Consider the following 27,037-nt stretch of genomic DNA (forward strand, 5'->3'; position numbering starts at 1 on the left):
GATAAATTGAAAATAAAAAGTAAATACCAAAACTGTATTTTTAGTAGTTCTTGAGAAATCTGGGGTAAAAGACAAAATATAGAGGTCGAAAAACATACTTTTAAGTGTTGTATAACTCCCAGAGAAAAGTTGGGAGTTGCCTCATCTTGCTGGAAAATCATCTGCCATTTTGTTATATCTTTAAAAAGATCAGGCAGTTTATTCTGCAAAAGGTTAAAAGTTACTCGAGAATATATATATATATATTCTCAAATTGAGGGCTTGTCAGATAAATCTGACTGTACAACACTACAGTGTTGTACATATAATATAACCCAACAATTAAAACAATGAAAAATTATTTCTTTAAATAGTTAAACCTTAATTACAATACAAAACAACTGCTTAAAAATTTGTTTACTTAAAGTTTAATTACACGTGTTATTTCATCAATTTAAATAAACAAATTATGGAAGGAGTTTGAAATTAATTAATTTATTTGATTTTTGATAAAATTACACTTTTTCACATTTTTAATAAAAATAAATAATATTATAATTCACTTAATTTTATAAACATTGTCTGGTGCCAGAGGTTCAAGTGGTGTTAAAGAATAACTAGACTTTTGCCTCTTAATTCTTTAGTTGGTGGTATTTTGTTTTTCTGTTTCCTCCAATTCAATGTTTTCTGTGATTTTAATTTTCTCTTCACAACTCTTAATAGCTGAAAAGAAATGCAAATAACACTGTTCTATAAAAAAAAAATATTTTTTAACATCAATGAAATTCTATTTCAAATTGATTTTGTATTAGAGAATTAAAAAAAAAATTATTATAAAAAGCTGTAACACTTGCCATTTTTGTTATTATAATTATGTCTAATATTATGCAAGGAATAAAAAAAAAGTAAGTAAATTACTTATTTTGTTTCAACTTGTTCAATACAGCTTAACTATTTTAAAAATAATCCTTGGCTGAATTATTCTTTGAATCCTGAATTATTTCTTGATTGGACTGAAGTATCTCCATTCCATATTTTGCAACCTTAAGTTCCTCCCAACGCATAATGATGGACCCAAGTACCATCAGAAGTTACTATTCTTTCCCAAAATTCATCCCTTCAGTCAAATAACATTTTTGAGTTTCCTACACTTTCAAAGTTTGGTTTTTTATGTTTATCATTAAGCAAACTTGGATAATTTCTTTCACATGTTTAACAGTAGATCAGTTAGCAGTCAATAATTCAGTAAATTAATAAAACAATAGTTCATTAATAAACAAATAAAAATTTTCAGCAATTCTTTCAATTGTAACTTGCCTCTCTCCTTGAATAAATTCATCAGTGAAAGATTTCAAAATTTGTAATGATAATCTCATTTGGTCATCTGACACATTGGTTGGGTAACACTAATTGGGCACTTTTGAACCATTTAATCACCCATAAAAATTTGGAGTGTTCATAAACTTACACATTGCTCACTTAATTTTGTTCTTCAAAAGTGTCCTTTTTAAAAGTACTTCCCTCTGTTTCAAATATTAATTTTTGATATTTGTTACATATATAAAAATGATTTTCAATTAGCTGTTCTGATTATTAGTAAAACATGTAAACTTGTAATTAAGAAGTATCATACTTTTTATTCAGATGTTTAACATATCTTTATTCACATAAATGTCTTGATTTTAAATCAATCTCAAATTTGTGTTTGGAACAAAAAAAAATAAAAACCGATGCTCCAAGATTACTTTTATTTTGATACTTACTATTAGTTGTAATGGAATGAGTTATATTAAAACTCTTTCCACTTTATAGTTTCATTAAAATTTTTTATTGACTTTCTTCACCAACAGTTACTTAAAATTTAATTTTCCAGTGAAAAAATCAAAATGAGCTAAGGAAGTCTCAGGAGGGCAAAGCCCTGAGAAGGATTTATCAAAGTAACATGAAACAGAGTCTCATATAGAATAAGATATATAACAGTAATTTCCAAATTATTGCTTACTCTTACATTCCCATATAATAAATAAATGTACTTACATTTTTTGCCTTCCATAGCTAATATGATTCCTTTCAACGGTAAAATAAACATTAAAGAAAAAATAACTGATGCACCCAAACACAGCATAATCTCATTTAAATCAAACTGAAAAATGAGATTTATTATTAACAGTTTTTCATTATATTAAATTTGTAACTAGAATATTAAGCACATATATGATATTGAGTATGCGTCTAATTATTGATAAAAATATTGATAATCAAAAAATAATTACTACTGTAGATATATATAGAGAAAAGTTAATTAAAAAAGTTGATTATGATAATTAAGTTTTAAAAATTGAAATTAACAGAAGATTTTACTGAACGCACATTAAAACATTTTCATCAACATTAAATCTTCTTTGCTTCTGTTTTTCATTGTGGTCCTAGCAGAAGTTACTATTGAAGGAACTCTTGATTTAATACAGTTTTTTTTGGTGAATACATTTCAGTGTAAGAGTATTCGTGTACATTTTACAATGTTCAAGAATGATTAGATATATACATTTACCAAAGCACCAGCTGCTTTGATCATTAGCTACTGGAAATTGCAAACAGCATCTAGTGAACTACATCCAGAGTTCATTAATGTAGTGATGTTAACTGGTTTGTTGAACATGACTGGCTGTTTGTATTAACATACTTTATGACTTTTGATTTCCACGATGCAACTCCTTGAAACATTGTAGTTGTTATGAAACAGTCAGGAGTCTTTTATCAATTATTCTCATACTAAAAACAGAATAACGCCAAATCAAATTATCTTAATGGTAGATGAATTAAGGGGATGTAATCTCCTTACATTTCCCATTCTGCCTATGATCCAATGGTGTGTTCTTATTGGTTAAAGTTGATTTATGATTTGTTTCAATGAAATGGTTGATAGATGTTTATTCTGTTTATCTATATTTTCTATGGAGTACTTAATGATTTATGATAATTTTTTGCACCCTACTTCCAAAGAAATCAAAAACAGAACTTCTTTTTGGATTACATTTAGAGCAATTTAATTTATATATTCCTGTACATTTCATATTTTACAAGGTTGTTTTTTGTGTAATAGTTAATTTTTTGTGCTAAAAATTGCACTGTATTGTTTAATTTTATAATAAATTTTTTTTTAAACATATAACACCAGATTGTACAAAAGAATAAAAATCAGTGCTTTTATAACTATAGATCAAAATTTTGCTTCAGTTTGCCAATAAATACAATACGTAGATTTGAATATTCTTCAACATCCTTAAAGTATCATAGGATATTTTAAAATGTAATAAAACACATTTATTTAAAATGTAATAAAATTTTACAAATACGATGATACAATCCTACGAAAAAAATTAAGTAATATTTAAAAAAAATTCTAATTGCAATTATACTATTTCGTTTTTTGTAAATTTGACACAATTTAAAAAAAATCAAAGTACAAGTTATAAATCATATATAATTTCATATAATTATAATTTCATATATAATTGAAATTATTTACGTTACATATTGTAAGGTTAGATTATACTCTGTAACCCACCGGGTTGGTCTAGTAGTGAACGCGTATTCCCAAGTCAGCTGATTTGGAAGTCGAGAGTTCCAGCGTTCAAGTCCTAGTAAAGCCAGCTATTTTTACACGGACTTGAATACTAGATCGTGGATACTGGTGTTCTTTGGTGGTTGGGTTTCAATTAACCACACATCTCAGGAATGGTCGAACTGAGAATGTACAAGACTACACTTCATTCACACTCATACATTTCATCCTCCGAATTATTATCTAAACGGTAGTTACCGGAGGCTAAACAAGAAAAAGAAAGATTATACTCTGTAACGCATTGGGTTGGTCTAGTGGTGAATGCGTCTTCGTAAAACAGCTGATTTCGAAGTCAAGCGTTCTAACGTTCAAATCCTAGTAAAGGCAGTTACTTTTATACAGGTTTAAATACTCGACCATGGATACAGCGTTCTTTGATGGTTGGATTTCAATTAACCACACATATCAGGAATGGTCGAACTGAGACTGTACAAGACTACACTTCATTTACACTCATACATATCATCCTCATTCATCCTCTGAAGTAATACCTGAGCGGTAATTCCCGGAGACTAAACAGGAACAAAAAGAAAAGATTACACTCTGTATATAAGGGGATAAGACATTCGGATGCATATATATTTTTTTTAAAGTTGTAAGTGATAATAGTGATTTAAACATTTTTTTGGTAAATCATTTCAATTGTCAGATACTACTCTCCATTCTCTTCTGTTCTGTGCTAATCTTTTTCATAAATTTCCTATATTCTAAGTACCTGTTTTATGTACTCCAATCATTCTCTTCCTTTATACACTTTATTTTCTGCACATCTGTCTGTTACCAAATTAAGCCTAGATTTAACAGTTATCCCTCTTCAACATTCTAACATGTATTTTTTTCTCTCACAATCTTAAGGCCTCTTTGTTTCTCCCTTTATCAACATCCTCCCACAATCACATCAACTCCATCAATCACATCACTCCCACAATCAGCCTAATTTTCAACATCCTCCCACAATATCACATACTAAACGCCTGTATTCTTTCCCTTTCTATTCTTACTATTCTCTATGTTTCATGACCAAAAGGTATTAAACTTCAAACAAATATTTTAAATAGTTTTTTCATAATTCTTAGTTGTGTATTTGATACTAACAGACTTTCCTCTTTGTAAGAAAGTTCTCTCTGCTTGTATCAGTTTGTTTTTTATATAAGCATTATACCATTAAATTTAACAAATTTTTCTCCTATGGAGAAATTACCCTTTGCCAAGAGGTGAATAAAATTATGTCAGAAAAAATGTCACCCCAATTTCTTGTCAAATACATGCTAAGAATGCCAGGTATCAAATAAGTGCGCAGCGGAGTCAGGAATAAACATTCATAACTTTTTTAATTTTTAAGATAATTTTATGAAAAAGGTATCAAAATGTTTACAATTGAACAACTAGGGGATATCATTTACAATTCTTGATACAAACATTTTTATTTACTTAACCTACTGAAAAACTTTTAACCTTCTAAAAAAACAAATTTTAGTTTTAGTTTATGATTTTTTACAAGTAGGAACAATTTATCTGTGGGAAATAAGATGATTTTTTTTCATTGAAATGTTTATTAGAATTAGATGAAAAATTAAATCATATTATAGTCACATATTATTACATCATATCTAATACTGAAAGTGAAGGCTGACTTTCATGAACAATATTAATAATATATGTGCAGCTAGCTGAAAACACACCTTTTTGTTTGGATTTAGGAATGTATTAATTTTGTTCTGTCTTATTGCTGTCTTAAGTTTGTTAACAGTGCAATATCATAATGCCTCTTGTATAAATGATGTGGATCCCTTTTGTTATGAATGTGATGAGTTTACCGTAAAATCAAACAGAAAAAACATTACAACTTTAATTAAAAAAGCATATCATTTGTACTTTCAGTGTAAAATTGGTGATCAGGCTTAGACATGGACTCCTCTTATAGTAAGCACTAATTGTTTTGTATATTTAAGAGGATGGCTGAAAGGTACACAGAAGACTTTGCCATTTGGTGTACCTATGGCTTGGCATGAACCATAAGATCATGTAATTGATTGTTTCAAGATTTGTGATTTTTCAAGACATTCTTGAAAAAATAAATTATAAAAAACATAGCTGGAACACATGTGGTGATTTGAAAGTTATAGCTACTTTGTTAGGCATGTACTTAGTGCATGTGTTTTCTTTGCAAATGGGAGAGCTGAGTTAGTGATAAAACATTATGTTATCAAAGAGTGAAAGAAACAAGACAATTTAACTCCAAATGGGAAAAATATTATTCATCAACACTTAGTTGAATCCAAAAAAAATATTTTTATCCCCTCTCCATATCAAGCTAGGACTAATGAAAAATTTTGTAAAAGCAATGAAGAAGGATAGTCCTAGATTTTTGTGCATCAGGCAGAATTTCCAAATGTAAGTGAAGGAAAAATTAAAGAAGGAATATTTGTTGGTCCTCAAATAAGAGAGTTGATCAAAAATGAAGCCTTTAACTCAATGTTAAATAATGTAGAAAGTGCATTTTGGACTTCATTTAAAGATGTTTGCAAAAAATTTCTCAGAAAACAAATATCTGACAATTATCATGATATTGTTAATCAAATTCTTACTTGATACAGAGCTATGGGATATAATATGTCTCTGAAAATACATTTCCTGCACTCACATCTGGATTTTTTCCTGGACAACCTCAGAGACGTAAGTGATGAACATGGTCAATGTTTCCATCAAGATATTTTAGTGATGGAAAGCTGCTATAAAAGGAAATGGAATACTAATATTCTGGCCAAACATTAATGTCCAACAGTAATCACTGTTGGACATTAATTCGGGATGTGCCAGAGGCTATTTATAAAAGAAAAGCATCAATGAAATCATTCTAACTCTGGTATTTTCCCTTAATTTTTTTTTAAGCATAATTTATTTAAAACTAAGGGAAATATAAAAATTGTATTTACAGATCGGTAATGTACACAAAAAATTAATTCAAGTAATAGTAGCAAACTTAGAGAAACATTAAAAAAGTTTTTTTTTGTCTATCAGTGCTAGTGGAGAGTTCTTCAAAAACACTCTGCAAAAGCAGACTGTTTTCTCTTTTTTTATTGCTACCAATTAGAAGTCAATTTTAGAATAATCCTTGTTGTTCAGTTAGATATTTCCAAATATTAATAATTCTGGGATTGGGGAAGGACTTTAAACTGTACAACATAAGCTTGTTTTTGCATGGCTGAATAAATCTAGAGAAAAAACAGTTTATATAAATATATATTTGAGCCACTCAACATAAAATCATTAATTAGTGATATGTTACCTCTGCTTCTGTACAGACATCCAGATCTATTAAATATTGTGAACAGGATGGGCATCCATTAATAGAAGTATTTTTGAAGCATTATTTTTTTTGAATTTTTTTATTTCATTTCACATTGTCTTCAGTAGATCATTTAATATCCTTATCCATTGCAACAAAATCAGGTAGATATCGTGGCTACAATATTTTTTATAGTTTTGTGAAGGAGCTGTTCTTAAGCATTGTTTTTACTAATTGTAGTAGTAAGTGTGCTTACTATCTCATGATTACACAAAACCCAACTTATAATGTGGAGCTTATAATGTAGTCAGGTTATCTATATATTATTCCTTATAATATACACATATATATTTTATGAGGGTAATTTTAATTAAATTTGTTCACTTACAGTTGAAAATAGTGTCCCATAGACAGGAACTTTAGATGACATTATCAGTACCAACATAATGAAAATTTGTAGCATATAAAAAGGGTATGCTATTCTAGAAAACACTGTGAACCATTTCCAGCTTAATAAATTATTAAGAAATTCTGAAAATAAAAACAAATTATTTATTTCAACATCAAAAAGAAAAAATGCATTATAAAATAAAATATTTTACTTCTCCTTTTAATTTAAGAATTTTCTTAATCCCTTTTCTCCAAGAAGGAAGATTTAAAATAAACAAAAATATAAATCTTCTGCTTTTTAAATCAAAATTTTAATTAATTTATCATTGATTTATTCATGTGAGGAGATAGTGTGGTACTGCAAAAGTGCTTGTGACAAATTGAAAGGACTAAATTAAATTAGTTATTATGACGTATCAATATTTCTGTGCTATGGTATATTTCAGTAAAGTATTTACTAACTTCAATAAATCTTGTTTAAAGTAGCTGTCTGTTTCTTCATAGCCATGTTTCTTCATGTAGCCATTCAGAAAGAGTAACATATAAAATGGACAGAATATAGTAAACAGTTACAGAGGTTAACAATAATTATGAACTAAAGGAACATTTGTACTACTTGAAGGCAGGATATGGAATACTCAAAAAATTAAAGATTGTTATAGCTCAATACCAGGCACTAACCATGTATGGTGAATAGATAACCACCTGGTTATAAAAGTGAATACTTACTCACTTAAAATGATCTGAATGAATATTCAAGATACAAAAATGGGTTGTCGGACCCTTTGTTTGATACTTACATATATAATCCAAAAAGACTAATATTTAGTAAGTTAATTAACCCATATGTTATGGATGTAAAACTTTGCATAAAAAAATAGTCACTTATTTTTTAACTTAACGCAGTACTTCATTTTATTAGAAAGAGACTTATTATGGCTGCTGCCATTTTTAAAAAATTAATGAACCATTCAAAGTACATTAAAAGATTTTCTTTGTATAAACAATATATAAACTCTATTGTTGTTGATAATAATAGAATTGCTTTTATTCAATACAAATTCTATTTTAACCGCATGCAATTTATACAATTTACGCTGTTGATGAATTTTTAAATAACACAATTTAAAAAATTTTAAAGACCCTTGATTGTTGTAATTCAATGCGTACCTAAATGAGTGTCAAATAAAAATAATTTTGAATAATGCCTTCTGAATTGTGATTTATTTTATTGGTTTTTATATTTAGTATCTTTACATATGTCCTTTAATATTATTGTGTATGCTTATATAGATGGCGCAAAAGTCACTTGACACTTGTTTATAAAAGTACTGAATTTATTTTATTTTATTTATTACAGACAATTCTTAACAATTATATTTTAGTTCAAAATGTTTTCCATCTTCAGTAATACATTTTTGCAGTCTATTAACACTATTGCACACTCTATGGCAAAGTTCTCTATCACTGTCCAGATCACTGAATGCGTCGCAAATGTAATCTTTCAGTTCGTCAATAGTTGAGGCTTTCTAGAATAAACGGACTCCTTGATGCCCCATTCGCAAAAATCTGGCAGAATATCTGGTGAATGTGGAGGCATGTATTGACATGCCTTCACATTGATAGACATCTGCCCATCAACTAATCACTCTTCTACCAAATCTTTCATTTAAATAATTGCAGCTTGCAATGATGTAATGTGGTGGAGTGCCATCATGTTGGAAGTAAATTTCTTGAATGTTTTCAGCATACTATGAGTCCTGATACCATGTAATTTTTAAGAGTATTGAAATATTTATCTCCTATCACTGTTCCTCCAAAAAAGTTTGGTCTGAGTTGCCAAAAGAAGATATTGCCCCCAAACACAAACATCTGGTAAATTGAGTTGTTCCTCTAACAAAAGATGTTGGTTTTCAGTGTACCAGTAAGTGCAGTTATGTCTATTAACTTGTACAATTAACTTAAAATTGACCTCATCAGACCACACAATTTTAATAAATAACTCCGGATCTTGTTTCTGTTCATTAAGCATCAATTCGTAAAACTGAAGATGATGACCTGCATCATCTTCAAGTAGCCCATGAAGTAAACGTGGAATCTAAACTTTAAATTTACATTTGTGTAACATTCTTTGTACAAAACTTTGTGATAAATCCAGCTCAGAAGCTAATCATCTTGCTAATTTTTGTGGACTTTGCATTACTGCTAAACATACACGCAATTCATTTTCCTCTGTTGTGACTGTTATTGGGTGGCCAGATCTTGGTGCATCCATAACAGATTCATGTTGTTCAAATTTATCTCATACGTCATACATTGTATGTCTAGAGGGAAGGTTTGATGTAAAATGTCTACCCCACACATTAATAACTGCAGTAGCACCACTTTTATAAAAAGGTTTTAAAGCAAAAATGCTTTCTTCTTGCACCCCTTTAAACTCTAAAACTTTAACCTCTGAAACAGCAACACTCTGTTGGGGAGGGAGAAGAACGCTGACTGGGTCCCCTGCTCCCCCGAAGACGTACAAGAGCAACCGTTCAATGCAGCATCCAACTGTACCTCCCGGCAGTAAAAATACGGGAGCCGACACAATTCTTTCTGAATATTCCGTAAGGACCATGCGTTATCCTTAGCGAGTCCTGCTCCTCAGCAGCCGAATCGAAGTATATGCAAACTGCTCACCTCGCTGGTGACTCATCCTCTCGCCATTGAATCTTTGAGGTATCTTCGTTAACATACCGGGCTGCATCCCTGTCTGTAACAGCGACAGATCCTTGGAGGACCGTATATCCCGACAAGTCAGTAAAAGGGCATACGTCAGCCGAAACAGTTGACAGCTCCGTTATGCGGCGTACTTTGTTCATAAAATCGTTCGGCCAGTTCATTGTCACCGTCACAACCAGTTCATCCTCTGTAAAGGTCTGCATCTCCATAGCTTTTAAGTTGCGACCTCTTTTCAAAGTCTACGTGAACACCTATGCCTGCTTCGACGACTTGGTTGTACAAGTAGTACATGGCAGCACGACTCCCTCCATCCGTCTTGCTAACTTAGCCAAGACATCAGTACTCTGCTTAATTTCTCGTTTGATTTTTCGATTACTCGCCACCAGCGATTGTAGCGTCGAAATCTGAGAAACCATAAACTGGACATTCGATCCAAAGTCCAAATCAGTCGCTCGTCCGGTTCAGTCCTGGATCTGGTGAGTTCCCGATCAAACTCTTAATTTGGGGTCTAGGTGTCGAAACGGTACCGCCCTCCAACATATCATCTTCGCAGCCCAAATGCTCTTATCCTCGGAAGAACTGCATGACCTCGTGGAAGCAACTGCAGACGGCACCTGCCGGTTACTTTCAAATATCTTGCTCCTCGCAGACTTGCATCCACTTACTAGCGGCGACGGATCAACGACTTGACCGGATTCCACTTCAAAGTGCGCATCGAGATACTAATTACAGATCTTCGACTTGGGTAAACCAATGTCTCGCACCGGCTGTTCAGATTCATCGGCGCTGAGTGAAAATCATTGGATGATTCACCTCCCACCAACCCCTTCCACTCACAAGAGCCAAAATACAACCCCTAAAGATTCAGAGTCCTCGAGATCGGAAATCATAACAGTCCATGTACAAAAATTTCAAAGTTGAAAAGTAAACAAAAAAATATTTTCAGCCCCGAAAATGTCAAAAGTTCCACTATATAATGCTATATAACGAAAAACTGTCCACGAGCCCATCGTTGTTATGGTCAATAGGCCCTAACAACGGAGAACTCAGATAAAAATGTAATTTAAACTAGAAAACTTAATGAAACGAGAACACCACAAAACTGTAAACAAAATAGCACAAGAACAAACCAAATAAATAAACAGTAAAACTGATAAAAGTTGCGTGAAGAGAATAAGTACGTCCGTACGCGTCAGACGTACAACTCTAACTTCTTGGCTGTTGTACTTGCCACATTGTATATGCACCTTTTGATATAAAATAGATTTAGAGACAAAATATTATATTAAAACTCGCAACTTTTGTTTGCTGGGTAATAGTTAGTGAATACATAAATTTCTCCCTGATTGTATACACATCAGATTTGGTTGATACAATAGCATGAGAAAAGTGGATAAACATTCAGCATATTAATTATATTTCAGTGCACAGTCAAACAATTTTCTTAACTTGATTTGTAAAATAAATAAAAATATAGGCTATAAATAATTAAAAATACCTGCTTGTCTAGTATGGCAAGTAAAAATAACCCAGCACATAGCAAAACTCCATAATAAAGGTTGCGACATTCCATAAATAGCCGAATGGATCGCACTATATTGAAAACTTTTTTTAGATGCTTCAGCTAATCCAAAATATGCATAATATATGCAAATAACTGCTACACCCCATCCTATGTTCAATTTTTCCTAATAAAAGAAGAAGAAATATCATAAAATAGATAAATTAGTTAATAAATAATACATTTAAAACATAATTTCAAAAGGTATATCTTATCTACTGCCTAAACTACGTAATTCTTAATTATAAATTAAATATCCACCAAGACAAATAAGCATTAAAAACATATTTAAAAAACTGTAAACATACATCAAATAAAATCTATAATTTTATTATAGTACTTTACCGTATAAAACTGGATAATTTACTTTAAAGTTCTTCTATCCTAACTAAGTGTAAAGGCGTTACCTTTAATAATATAGTAAAATCTTCTTATTCGCGGTAGTTAGAGACCGTAAAATGTCGTGAATACAAAAATCCGCGAATATAGAATGGAACTAATCTCATTTAAGGAAGAAAAAAAAATCATGCGTACTTACTTAGAGCGATGTTATTGATGAAATACAGAAGGCAACATTAATTATAAGCATTTATTTAGTGCAGTTCGTAGGTACACTGCACAATAAATATTTAAAAAAATACAGTACATTTTCTAATTTACACGTAAGCACTTACCGAATTGTTTGATTTAAAAACTCACTACGGTTAATATTAATTTAAATTTTACCAGTACTCGTCGGACGATTCTTTCTTAATGGAAAACTATCTAATCCAAACCCGTCCTCCTCCTCCTCGTACACCCTCCCCGGAGTTTTCTGATGGAGAAGAGGATAACTGTGTGGGAGCAAGAAAACGTCTAAAACGTAGGTCGGTAACCATGGGTGATCAATCCTCCGAGGAGCCGAACACTACGAGGGGCAGCTCTGAAACGGCAGGTGGCACCATGGAGGTTAGCAATGGAAATTCCTCGCAACCTCCGGTCACTAGGCGGGAGAAATCCCACCTATCATGTTGGACTGCCCCAAGGAGTGGCCAACGCTGGCGAGAGCAATCTCCGCCATTATAAGAGGGCGCCTGGTAGCCAAAAGTACCGGGCTTTCTGTAAGGCTGCAGATAAGCAGCGAAGACGACTTCAGGGAAGTACAGAGTTTTCTGCATTCCAAGGGTGTCGCCTTTCACTACTTTCAGCTCCCAAAAGATAGGAAGCTCAAAGTGGTTATCCGGACGTAGCTGGGCACGAGTTGCCGGAGGGGGAAAACCGGGCCACCAGCCTCAGGTAGGTTTACCGGCGGCAACGGTGACGGTGGAAAAAGGGGAATCACCTACTCCACACCAAGAAAGCCTAAACCGGCAATAGTTACAAGAAAGGTGAAGGCAAAAAAGCCGTACAAGACTGCGACGAAGCCTGATCCGCAGGAATAAAAGGCAGCCGAACAATCGGCAAAATCAAAGAGTGCGGGTGTCAAACCCACGACGTCTGGCAAACACACCAAGGTCCCAGAAACCCCATCAAAAAACGTTAACGACTCCCGGCCCCTCCAGCGGCAAAATAAATATAACCGCACTCCAGAAGGAGAGTTCCGGCAAGAATTTCTTGTCACAAGTGATAATTAACGATGTCCTACCGAAAATTCTAGCAATATTGCCCCGCCTGCTCTAAGCAAAATCTCTGAAGGACTGTATTCAGTCCATCATAGAGTGCCTCATGAACTTGCTATCTAGGTATGTTAGGCAAACTCTCAGATTGCTACAGTGGAACGCCAATTCAGTAGTAGGCAAGACGGGCAGAACTATGCCATCTGGCCGAGGATCTACTAATAGACGTGATACTGTTATCTGAGACGTGTCTGAACGTGAAAAAACAACTGACCATTCGGAATTACTTTACGTATAGGACGGATAGACCAGTACAATCCGGACGCCCTGCCAGCGGCGGAACCGCAATTTTAGTCCACAGACGCCATATACACACGCGCGTCGACCTCCACACTAACATAATGGAGCAGACTTGTGTACATGTGGAGTATCTAGGCACGGTGTATCGGCTGATTTCGGCTTATAATAAACCAAACTCAGCAGTACCCGGCGCAGATCTAGATACCGTGCTAAAAAATTGGGGATAGGCCCATGATACTCATAGGCAACCTCAACGCTAAGCACGAGTCTTGGCAATACCAATCTGAAAGTGCAAATGGCAGGTTTCTATACGAAAGGGCACGAACACGCCGGTTAGTCGTCATAGGCCCCGAGGTGCCCACTTTCGTTCATCGACCGGGAAGATCGAGACCTGATGTACTCGACATCGCAATCATGAAGGCGGTAACAACTCCGGTGATGATTGGAACGATAGGAGACCTCAGCTCGGACCACTCTCCTGTCTTATTGGAATTGGGCCAGGCAGTGGGCGGACGAGACCCCCGACTATACCCCGAAGGTCAGTGAATTGGAAAAGGTTCTATGAAACTCTCCAACGAGATTACAGATCAGCGCATCCTGAACTCCTGACCACACCGGAGGAAATCGACGACACGGTCGAATGCGTCACATCGTCAATGACCGATGTTCTGTCAAACAACTCTACAGAAAAGACTACGAGGCCTATCCGTAATAATCTCCCACCTCACTTTTCTGATGCTATAGCAGAAAAGCGCCGACTCAGGAGGAGATACCGAATCACCCTGTCCCCCGATGATATATATTCAAACGAACTTTTATATTCAAACGAACAGAGTGAAACAGCTGCTGGCACAACATCGTGAGGATTTGTGGAATGAATACCTCGCCTCGGTCTCAGACGACCACTCCTTGGTGTTCAGGCTTAACAAAAAAACTACGAGAAGGAAAGAAGCCCCGTTATCCGGTTATGGGGCAACGAGGCCTTCTGGCATATTCGGAGTCGGACAGGGCAGAGGTTTCCGCTGCAATCAAAGCCACACGCCCCGACGATGGCTCCGGGTGTTGACGGGATCGGTGCCCGCGCATTCCGCAACGTTCCATTCACTCTTATAGCGACCATAACCACAATATTCACGTCAATTTTGTATGTTGGATATTTTCCGAATTGCTGGAAAACTGCAAAGGTGGTATGCCTACCCAAACCTGGGAAAAGTCTGCTCTTTCCCCAGAATTACAGGCCGATTTCCTTATTACCAGTGTTGTCAAAGCTATTCGAAAGGATTTTCCTAGAGAGACTTGGGCGACATTTGGAAAGAGGAGTACGGCCTGAGCAATTTGGGTTCAGGGAGGGCCATTCGACGACCCTCCAACTGTTTAAAATAATCGACAATTTTGTCGGAGGCCTAAATAGAAAAGCGGTAACCGCAACCGTTTTTCTAGATGTAGCTAAAGCCTTTGACAAAGTTTGGCATAGTGGCATGCTGTATAAGCTCACACATACGACGATTCCCTGTCGCTATGTCAGATTGATACGGTCTTATTTACTAGACCGACAATTTGTTGTACGCGTAGGGGAAACAATCTCCTCCACCACAGACGTAGCCGCTGGAGTTCCCCTAGGAGCAGTGCTTTCGCCGTTCTTGTACACGACCTACGTCAAAGATATGCCGCTGTCGGAATGTGTCAAAACAGCTCTATACGCTGACGACACGGCATTCTATTATGAATCCGGAAGTGTAGATTACGCGATCGAGAGACTCCGACGGCAATTGGATCTAGTAGAGCCGCGGCTCGTTATGAGGAGAATCAAGGTCAGTAGTACGGGAATAGGGATACGTCGTCAAACTTCAAGATGGCGAACAGTCCGCATTCAATCCAAAATGGCCGCCCTCTTGGATTGTGACGTCATTGGCGCTAGTAGCCTGTCAGTGCCATATTGGAATTTCCCTTTTCCCTTAGCGGGATATTTGAAATTCCGCAGGGATACCAACTGAGTAATATAATCGCTTTGAATATTATTTATAATAATTAATTCAAAGGTTAGTACCGCTGGTGAACAACTGTGGTGTAGCGGTCGGTTTGAATTAAATAAATAATATTTGAAGTGAAAAAAAACTTGGTTAGCCATGATTTTATATGTAATGAAGAAAATAAAGGTAGTAAAAAATAAATTAAGTGATACTCTAGATTAAAAAAACATTCAAATGAACATAAAAATTAAAAAAAACTTAAACTTACTGATGACAATGTGTAATATTTAATATTTTGAATATTCAAAATGTATCCAAGTAGCAGCCCCGAAAGGTAAGGTGTTAATCTATGTAATGGGTTTAAATAAAGCTGATTTCCACTTTCTGCTATCTTTTTTATTCTGAAAAATGTTAAAAGTAATATTAGTTAACCATACCACATTTTAAAATCTACGTTTGATTGTTTGTAGATTATGTACTTAATTAATTGTACATTATGTATAAAATGTTAAACATTAATGAACAATCTCTCTTAGATAGCTTAATTGGGCTGGAGCAATCTAAATTATTACATAAAACTATTTGGTCAGTAATAATTGTCTTTAAAAGTCAAAAAATTTAGAGAAATGTTAAAACCAACACAACACTTCCCTTAGTCAATATCTTTAGCGTTGCCAACTGGTCACAAAATTATTTCAACCTTTTCTTTTTCATTCTCAATAAAACAACCAAAATTTTTACTACAAATCTATCTCTTACAATGCTAAAATACCTTTGCAGGAACAAGTAATATTAAACCATTTCAATAATAGCATATACAAATAAGACTGTACCTGGCACCTCAACAACAGTTTTGATCAAACCTAAATGGCCATAACACAGTCCCTTAGGACACTAAGCTCTTGAAGATTTCCTTGTACCCATCCCAAGGCTGCCTAAAGGCAAATCCCATTCTAGACAACCTTCTCAGTTCATGAACATTTCTTTTTCAATTTATACATTATCAACTTTAAAGCCTGCAGTATATGATGAAGTTAGCTGTATATTGCTTATAAAATAATGTATTCAGATTTCTATTTAAGTTTTTACTTAATGAGATACATAATTTTTGAAGTAAGTGTAATAATTTTACAGTTTAAGTTTTTATTTGGTAAAAATAACACATTATTTGATACCATTAAAAACGAATTACTTACGTTATTCCATAATAGATTACAATTGGATAATTTCCAAAATAAATAATAGCTCCTTTGTAAATAGTAAGAATAGCAATTGATAATATTATCCCAAATAAACCATATTTTTTCCATTTCCATAAAGCAGTTATAATAAATGGTGATAATAAATAGATCTGCATATCTGTGATTACTTGGTGAGATGGTGGATAACACTAAAATAAACAATGTTGAATTAGTAAATATTGATTAAATAAACAATTAGATTAATGTTAGAATAGTAAGTTAATATTAGGATAATATAATGTAATAATATTATTATATAAATATAAATTAAATTGAATATTAGACAGAGAAAATGTAAAGCAAAGGGAAAAATTAGAATATATATAGCAAACAGTTACTTGAGGACAGGTTATAGCAATCCATAAAAGATTAGGATTTTTGGGAAAGAATAAAAAATTACACAAAAATATTTAATTACCAGAACAAAACATTGATTATAAGTAACCGAAAGAAATCGGTCATATATATGTTGTGTCTTGAATGGGAATGCTGAAGTGAAACCATCGCTTCAAAATTAATCAATCAGAAATTTATTCCTTAAAAGATTATGGATTAGTTCGTCACAACCTAGATAATTGCTAAAAATCTATTTAATAACTAAAGTTTTTGAGTATGAATTATGTCAGATTCAAACTTAGAATCTACTAGATGAGACAAACTATTTTATTATCTGTACTACTTCGCTATCATAAGCACTAAATTACATCTTTAATTTTATACCAGGGATAACTGTAAAGTAAAGATTGCTGGGAAATTTCTTTCCGTAAGGTTGGCGAACCTGTGTCCTTCATGGCCGCGCTAGTAATGTACACATTGCAATGTTGTCTATATAGGTTGTCGCGATGTAGTATCTGTGAATCCAATAGTAGTGGGGAAATAGGAGTACTGTGCCAAAATCCAAGATGGCGGACAGTCATCTTTGAATGACGTCACGAATTGAAAATGACGGTAGTCGGCCATCTTTAATTATGACATCAGTGGCGTAGTAGCCCGTCAGTGGTACCAACTTGATTTATTTTGTGTGAATGTTGTCAACCTGGTTATACATTTAAATTATTGAAGTAATATTTCAAAGGTTGGTAGCACTGTTGAACAGCTGTTGTGTAGCGGTCGGTTTGAATTAAATAAATAAATAATATTTGAAGTTAAAAAAACTGGTCGACTAGGACTCGAACCGTGTCACGTAGGGACGCGACGAGCTGACACATTGAACCAATCGGCTACAGAGGCTCCCTGGCGTAATGAGTGAAAAATGTTCTACATAAGCTGTGAAATGATAACCCACCGGGTTGGTCTAGTGGTTAACGCGTCTTCCCAAATCAGCTGATTTGGAAATCGAGAGTTACAGCGTTCAAGTTCTAGTAAAGCCATTTATTTTTACAAGGATTTGAATACTAGATCGTGGATACCGGTGTTCTTTGGTGGTTGGGTTTCAATTAACCACACATCTCAGGAATTGTCGAACTGAGAATGTACAAGACTACACTTCATTTACACCCATACATATCATCCTCATTCATCCTCTGAAGAATTATCTAAACGGTAGTAACCGGAGGCTAAAAAGGAAAAAAAAGGCTGTGAAATGATGAACTATGAGTTTTAACGTCACATCAGTCTGTACACACACACACAACTATTTTTGTATTACACGCCAGAAATAGAAGGGCAGTTAAGCGAATGGCGTCATGGTGAATCACCAATAAAGGTCAAACCACAGCCATTTGGACACAAACTGGCCACAGTCTGTTGGGATCGTTTGGCATACTCCAGATTGATTTCATGAAAGTGGAAGAACTATAAATGCAGAAGCCTATTGCAAACTACCTGAGGACTACTTGAGGACAGGTTATAACAATCCATAAAAGATTAGGATTGTTTGGAAAGAATGGAAAATTACACAAAAATATTTAATTACCAGAAAGAAAGATTGATTATAAGTAATCAGAAAAAAATCGGTCATGTATATGTTGTGTCTTGAATGGGAATGCTAAAGTGAAACCAACGCTTCAAAATTAATCAATCAGAAATTTACTCCTTAAAAGATTATGGATTAGTTCGTCACAACCTTGATAATTGCTAAAAATCTATTTAATAACTAAAATTTTATAGTATGAATTATGTCAGATTCAAACTTAGAATCTCCTACCTAAGTTACGACGCGCCATTCAAAATCGGTGATGTGGACGGCTGACGAATGGCGTCATCCTGCCGCACGATAATGCACGTCAACATGTTGCGGGTCCAACACATGATTTACTCAGAACATTTTGGTGAGAAATTTACTATCACCCACCATGTGGTCCGGACAGCTTCTTCTGACAACCGTTTGTTCGGGAAATTGAAAGAAATTTAAGTATCGGATGACGATGAACTTAAAAAGACTGTTAATCAGTGGCTAAATGGACTGGTGACAGAAGAATACGACGAGAGTATGTTGAAGTGGGTTATTGCTACGATAAATGTCTTAATTCATGTGGCGATTATATAGGGAAGTAGTGTAAGGTATGTAGTTTAAGAGAAATAAAAATTATTTAAAACGTTTTCAGAAAAATTTTTTTTACAATGAAACGGTTTTTACTTTAAAGTAACCTCTCATAAATTAACCAAATATTTACTTCTTTATTTCTATGCACGCACGCGCTAGGGAGTGACACACACACACACAAAACACAAATGATTATCTATGTTAATTATATTTATCTTTTCAGCGCAGTTTGTAAGATGTAAAAAACTAACTAGCCGAATTTTTTTTAACAACCTTTATACTCAGTGTTTGTCAAATGTATTTTTTACTTTACTAGAAATAATTCCTCTCACTGCTTGTGTCTACAACTTCACCTCACCCGGCAAGTAAAAATTCTGCAAAAATCCTAATTCTTGATTCTAAAAATGGTGGTGCAGCAGATATAAATATGAATGAACATGGGACCAAACAAATTCAGCAGACTCCTTACTCACCAGACATGGTTACTGCAGTTTTTGGATCTTTCCGAAGCTTAAAATTCTGCTTAAAGGAAAGAAATTTGAAGACAGATAAGAGATCAAAAGGCATGCTACAAGAGGACTTATGGTCCTCACTAAAAAATGCTTCCAACAATGAAATCATCACTGGGATAAGTGTGTTACATCAGAAGGAGCATACTATGAAGGGGACAAGTTATTGTACTAATGAGTATTTTTCTCTTTTTACATATTTTTGATCTAACCTTGTATTTAGAAACTTTGTAATTACTGGAAAAAAATTTTAATGATGAACAGTATGTTACACTTTTATTATAATGATGAACAAAGTTTAATTTTTTTTAATTTTCTAATGTGCTTAACTTTTGAACTAATCAATTTATATGAGAATTCTGAAAATATCCATTGCTAAAACAAAATTGTGACTTTTTATTTAAAATATCTATTACACTAATAAAAATACATTGAACAATGAAACGCTAAAACGGATTGTAGCTGCCACAGTTAAATTGCCTGAGATATTATTGCAATTGAATAGTACATAATGAATACTCCAATAAAGTTATTAACTTCTAGCTTAGAACTAGTATTATTTCTATGCAATTTATGACAGCGTGATGGATGTAATTTTGCAAGACAGTGGCAATATTAGTCTTGATACATGCAAGAGTCAGTAAACTGCATCTCCTTATATCTGATTCTTGCATTACCAGAATGTATCACCACCCACATAATGGAATGATGTGAAGTTAGAATTAGATGTCAATAGCTGCGAAAGTCATATCTTAATATTAATTCTCTCATATCACTAGTTTATACAATTTCACATATAACTGCACTACATCATGTTGTCATTTTTTGATAACTAATGATGACTGAAATTAAAGAAATAGAATCATTGCAATCATTTTTTAACGTTTATTGTGGAGTTAAAAGCAAACCACTATAACAGTAATTCATATTATATTTCATAAATTCTTAAATTTATATTATGTGCATAAACTCTGGTCTCAGTTAATTTAAATTTAAGTTATCATTAAATTTAATTTTTGGTTCGGTCACATAAATTTAAGTTTAAAGATAATGATTGTACATCTTATGTCAGATCACTTATAATCTTTAAATATGATACTTAACATGCATTATAATTATTAATCCTACTATAGATAGTAAGTGAATTTTATTGGTTTTAAAAGTAAAATGTTACAGAAAATACTAATCATTGCAAACCAACCAATCATTTATCATTACCCATAATTTATCATTTCCCCATTCTAACATGTTATTCAGAGTCTTTGATGACTATAAGAAGAGAAAAAGAAAAATATGTATGACTGAGATGCATAGAGGAAAGAATTTAAAATTGACTTGTAGCAAGCCCTTTTGAAGCATTGATTGAACAACGAGAAAAATCAAGTAAGAAATAGAAGATACCTATGCTGTAGACTCACTAGAAACAAGAACTGAACAAGGTAAACCAAGACGGTTTAGGTATTTATATAGATTGGAAAGTTGAAGAATAATAAAAAAACTTTCAATCTAAGTGTAATGGAATGAAGGCCTACAGGAAAACCCAGAAAAAGTTATTTAATTTTGAAAATTAAGACTTGAATAAGAAAACAGAGGTGGAGAATGTTATCATGGAAGAATGATGTAGTGGTAGCATTAAGCAGAGGCCATGATGTGCAGCTCAAAACCCCTCCAAAAAAAAATAAATGGATGAAGTGAAAGGATGTAATTATTTCATTTTAAAGAAATATTCAACAAATTTAATATCAATAATATAACAAAGACTCACCATATCATTTATACCATCAATATTACTAATATAAAAAACAGATTTCCAGATGTTGTTACATTTGTCAACAAGATCATCAGTAAAACGAATTGCTAATGGTCCTGAACTAATATTGTGACCAAAATTTTTTATTGTCAATGTAGTCATTATAAATACAGGTGTGAACCTACAAAAATAAAATAAATATTATATTTGGAGATAAAAATATATAAAAATAAAGAGATAAATATAATTTTAAAATATATAAATTGTAATATAAACGTTTTAATAAAATCTAAACAAAACTATATATAATAAAAATATCTAAATAAAACAATATTATTTGAATAATAACCGAAAAAAAATTAAAACTTAGTATATTGGAGGTTTTTATATTAACATAAAAACATTTTCACTGGTGTACAAGTAAAATGTAAAAAGTTTTTTTTTGTTCTTAAAGAATTCATTGTTGCTGGCAGTTTTGCGTAGTATGCTTGAAAAATTACAACATCATAATTAAAACCAAACTCCCATCTTAATTGTAAACAATATCAACAACAGAATCTTTATCAATTCCTTCAATAATTCTCAATTATCTAGTGATGCACCTGGTATATCATGATTAATTATAATGAAACATCTCATTTATAGGTGTATGATAAATGATGATTTTGATTAAATATATTTTTAAAATTGGTTACATTTTTTTAAAAATTATTTAATGACTAATATTAAAGATATTGGAGCTAAGAGTGGTGAAGAAGAAGGCTAGAAATAGAAATGGATATAGACAGCAATGCCATAAGGGATCTGCCATCAGGCAGAATACCAGATGATAAAATAAACATCATTTTAAAACAAATGTGAAATATCACTGACAGCTGACAACGTGGAACAGTTTAAATAAAATTTAACTTTTTTTTTTTAAAACCATCATTTTATTTTAATTTTAATCATAATACTTGGGTGTTGTCATTCTTCTTCCTACTAATTCTAACTTCCAAAGCTTGTTTCTTATATATTATTCAATTGTTCATTCCACACATCCAAACCATCTTACATTATATTCCTGCAGCTTGACGCATCCCCTAATCTATTTGTCTTACTTATCCCTTCTAATTAGTCTATACCTAATTCAGTTAGCTTATAGAGCTCAAGTATACAGACTGCACGTACGAGTGTTCATGCGGCCGATTCAAAAGCCATCTCTTGTAAATTCTGATGCATGTAAAAGAAACTATGCAATGTTAATATTCAGTAACAACGTGCAATTATATATTTTATATATATACATATATATCGAAATACTTACTTTATGTATCTTTTGATATACATAGAATAAAAATTTAATTTTTTTCCATCAACTAGTTTTTTAAAATTATAGTATGATGTTAGAAGTCCACTTAAAATAACAAAGGTGTCAGAAACATTCCAAAAAGCTCGAAACATCATTGTCCAACTTCCTTGCAACATCTAGAAACAAACAATAGAATTAAAGTAGGATTATCTGCTAACCAGTTTATCTATTCCTGGATAGAATAATATTCAGTTGATTCAAAACATATAATTTTCTTTTATTATTTACATTAAAATAAAAACAAATTAAAATTATTTAACTAATTAAAAAATTGAATTCAAATATACATGATTTGTTTAAAACATCTACTGTACATTTCATTTAAGACTGCAAAAAATTAAATCTAGTATCTTTCACTCTAACTGAAGCTTCTTCAGAATCTGAGTGCTGGGAATGGTAAATATTTTAATGTTGAGGAATGTATACTAGAGTTTGGATCTAAGTTTTGAAGGATCTTTTTTATTTAAAATTCATTGAAAGTTAAATTGTGTTTGTTCACTTAGAATAATGTTGTTTATGTATGTTTTGAATAGGTTGTTAATTTAAAGTTGATCAACTTTATCTAATTTTTAAATATTAGATAAGGCTAGGTTAACAATGATTTTGAAAGCTTTTGAATAAATATTAGATTTAAAAAAATAATAGCAGATTATAATTATAATTCAAAGATAAAAGTTATTTTAAGTCAATAAAAGCTAAACAGTAAATATAATAATATAAATTACCTCAGCAATGACTGTCCTATTGGTAAGTGGCACATAAAGTCCAAAAACAGCTTTGTGGTTGAAATATATTAGTAGTGTAAATAGGAAACGTATTCCATGAACACAAGTTATTTCACCATCATCCAATTTGGTACTTAAGAGATCAGGAATTGTTGAATAAAGTGAAAAAGACATCACAATTTTCTTCCAGAATGTCTCTGAAATAATTTTCAATTATCTGTTAATTTAATAAAATATATATAATTATTACAAATTAATGAACATATGAGAAATCTAGAAGGTTGTACAATCTTATTAAGCAAATACGAAAGTCACAACAATTAAAATTTATGATGTATATGATCATGGTATTTAATTGACTCAATGATAAATTTTCCATGAAAATTAAGCTAAGAGCTTTATCTAAGTATGTTATAAATTATGATATATCCAAGAAAAAAGAATCGTACATCTTTGTGTTCCCTCTACAACTGCACTGTAGTCAAACTTTCCTTTTTGAAATTTAAAGGCAAGAACAATCTTTGCTGATCATATTTTATTTAGAACAATGTTTATTTTCAGTTTTTTTTTTAATTTACTGATGAACTGTATTTTAGAAGTTCAAAATCCACTGTTTATTCTAATTAAGCTGTCATATTAAAAATTCACTGATACAGAAAAGCTCAAGAGCTACTTTTTTCTTTTAATCTAAATATCCTGAATAAACTTGTAAAGAATTCAAATTTTCATTCTTTAAAATCATAAGTCGAATACATTGAGGAATGAAGAATTCTTTTTAGAAATTTCATTTTTCTTAATGCTACTTTGATGTCTGTGTATGAACCAGTGAAAACAACAAATTTATACATGTCACTCATTAAAATACAGTTTATCCTCATATGTTGCTAAAAATATTCAAAATTTTCAGCCTTGAAAAAAGAGAAATTACAAATTACTGAAAAAAAAGAAATTGCAAATTACGTGAATATTTTTATTTTATTTTATTTGTTTGATCTTGTTAGACATCTAAAACATATATTTTAACAAGAAAGATGGACAAGTGAAACATAATGAATGAGCACAGAGAATGAAATAATGAGTAATTGCAATAATACATTAAATTAACATTATAAACTCATCAACCACTGCTAATGTAATAAACACAACATTTAAAATAGTTTTCATTAGTTAAACTGTACTGATGGAGACATTACTATTAATGCAAACTAAACTAAACCTGGTTCAAAATTAAATTGCAGTTTTAAATTAAACTTACTCCAACAATACACAACTCAGATGTAAGATGTAAACAAATTATATTTCTGACTGAAGACTCGTTTCCCCTGTTCTATTTGGCATTTTATGTCGCTCCTGCTTTGTCCATCTTTAGTAATTCTACTTCCCAAATAACAGAATTCTTCTACTTCCATAATCTTTTCTCCTCCTATTTTCACATTCAGCGGTCCATCTTTCTTATTTCTACTACATTTCATTACTTCGTTTTGTTCTTGTTTATTTTGATGCGGTAGTTCTTGCGTAGCACTTCATCCATGCCATTCATTGTTTCTTCTAAATCCTTTTTACTCTCAACTAGAATTACTATATCATCAGCAAATCGTAGCAACTTTATCTTTTCACCTTGTACTGCTACTCTGGATCTAAATGGTTCTTTAACACCATTAACTGCTAATTCTATGTGAAGATTTAAGAGTTATAAAAAGATTAAAAAGGGATAGGAAACATCCTTGTCGGACTCCCTTTCTTATTACAGCTTCTTTCTCATGTTCATCAATTATTACTGTTGCTGTTTGGTTCCTGTAAATGTTAGCAATTGTTCTTCTATCTCTGTATTTAAACCCTAATTTTTTTTAAAATGCTGAACATTTTATTCCAGTCTACGTTATCAAATGTCTTTTCTAGGTCTATAAATGCGAAGTATGTTTGTTTGTTTTTCTTTAATCTACTATTAATCTGAGGCCTAAAATTGCTTCCCTTGTGCCTATACTTTTCCTAAAACCAAATTGGTCTTCTCCTAACACTTCTTCCACTCTCTTCAGTTGTTCTGTACAGAATTCTATTTAACCTTATCTTTTTTATTCAGACCTCTATACTTCGTGCAAAACTCTATAAGTCGGTCCTCTCTTTCATTCCCTATGCCCAGCCTTTTTTCACCCAATATATTTCCTTCCTTGCCTTTTCCAATGCTTGAATTCCAATCTCCAACTATTATTAAATTTTCATTTGTGTTTAATTGCTTCGTCAATTTCTTCATATTCACACTCTACCTCATGGGCACTTGTAGGCATATAGACGTTAACAATCGTTGTCAGTTTAGGTTTTGATTTTATCCTTATTACAATGATTCTATCACTATGCATTTTGAAATACTCTATTCTCTTCTCTATCTTCTTGTTCATTACTAACCCACTCCTGCCTGCCCATTATTTGAAGCTGAGTTATTTATTCTAAAATCATCTGACCAAAAGTCGTTTTCCTCTTCCCACCAAACCTCACTAATTCCTACTACATCTACATTTATCCTATCCATTTCTCTCATTAAATTTTCTAACCTTCCAACCTTTTTTAAACTTCTAACATTCCACGCTCCGAATCGTAGAATGTTATTTATTAATTTTCTGGTGACCCCTTTCTTAGTAGTCCCCACCCGGAGATCTGAACAGGGTACTAGTTATGTAACTAGTAACATCAGCTACTTGTACGTAATGGTGAGGAGTTGAAATCATCCAGAATTAAACCATTGATCTGATTTTATTTTGTAAAAAAAGTATCTGTCCAGAAACTATAATACCAACAGCGTATTAAACAAAAAAAAACAATATTCATAGTTCAAAGTTGCAAAGCAGCCTAAACATATAATGTTGTAAAAGTGCAAGTAAACTGAACAATCTAATGAGGTACTGATAGTTATGTTCAATACTCCTCAAATGAGTCAACCATTACAATGGAAAATCTTATTTGATGTTTTAAAAAAATTAGTTTCTTGAAAATTTGTTATCCTTATGAACAGAGCAGAGCTACATTTTCCTCTCTGTACTAACTTTTTATTTCTATTAAATATATCTACCTATATAACATTCATTTTGGACTAAATAATAATTATTTTTCTTAAAGCAGATTTCTGAAAATTTTGAATTCATTTGGTAAAGTATATTAATGAGCCCACTAAAAAATGTTGAATTATCCTCAATTTTTACTATCAATGTAATGAAATCTCATGAAAACATTTGTCAGTTACACATTTAAGAAGATTTACCATCTAAATATTGATTATTATCATTATTATATTTCTAGTAGTTTTTTTTTCAGAGCTATTATGTAACCCTTCAGCAGTAATGTAATTGGTATTTCTGTTATTAGTTAAGATTTTCTTGAAATAGTCAAATGGAATATTTAAATTGTTTTCATTTTATTTATTGTTTTTTTCTGAATTTAGTATGTTATTTTAAATTACTCACCTATACTAAGATTGTGGCTTCTAAGAATAACTTGAAAATTTGCATAATATGATTAATAATAGTATGTATGCCCTGTTATTATGAGGTG

General features: G+C 32.3%; 1 protein-coding gene across 1 annotated transcript in view; it reads right to left on the reverse strand.

Moving 5' to 3' along the window:
* Positions 1-452: 452 nt before the first annotated feature.
* The window catches only part of LOC142324539 (nose resistant to fluoxetine protein 6-like), a 37,752-nt gene continuing 11,167 nt past the window's right edge, over positions 453-27,037 (reverse strand). The window contains exons 6-14 of the mRNA XM_075365377.1: positions 23,495-23,691; positions 22,725-22,885; positions 21,434-21,599; positions 16,630-16,823; positions 15,702-15,834; positions 11,506-11,695; positions 7,282-7,424; positions 2,017-2,122; positions 453-702 (exon numbers count right to left, since the gene is read on the reverse strand). Of these exons, the coding sequence (XP_075221492.1) occupies positions 620-702; positions 2,017-2,122; positions 7,282-7,424; positions 11,506-11,695; positions 15,702-15,834; positions 16,630-16,823; positions 21,434-21,599; positions 22,725-22,885; positions 23,495-23,691 (1,373 nt within the window). The 3' untranslated portion in view covers positions 453-619. The remainder of the gene's footprint in view (positions 703-2,016; positions 2,123-7,281; positions 7,425-11,505; positions 11,696-15,701; positions 15,835-16,629; positions 16,824-21,433; positions 21,600-22,724; positions 22,886-23,494; positions 23,692-27,037) is intronic.

This window comes from Lycorma delicatula, chromosome 5, assembly GCF_047948215.1.
Source record: "Lycorma delicatula isolate Av1 chromosome 5, ASM4794821v1, whole genome shotgun sequence".
Lineage (NCBI taxonomy): Eukaryota > Metazoa > Arthropoda > Insecta > Hemiptera > Fulgoridae > Lycorma > Lycorma delicatula.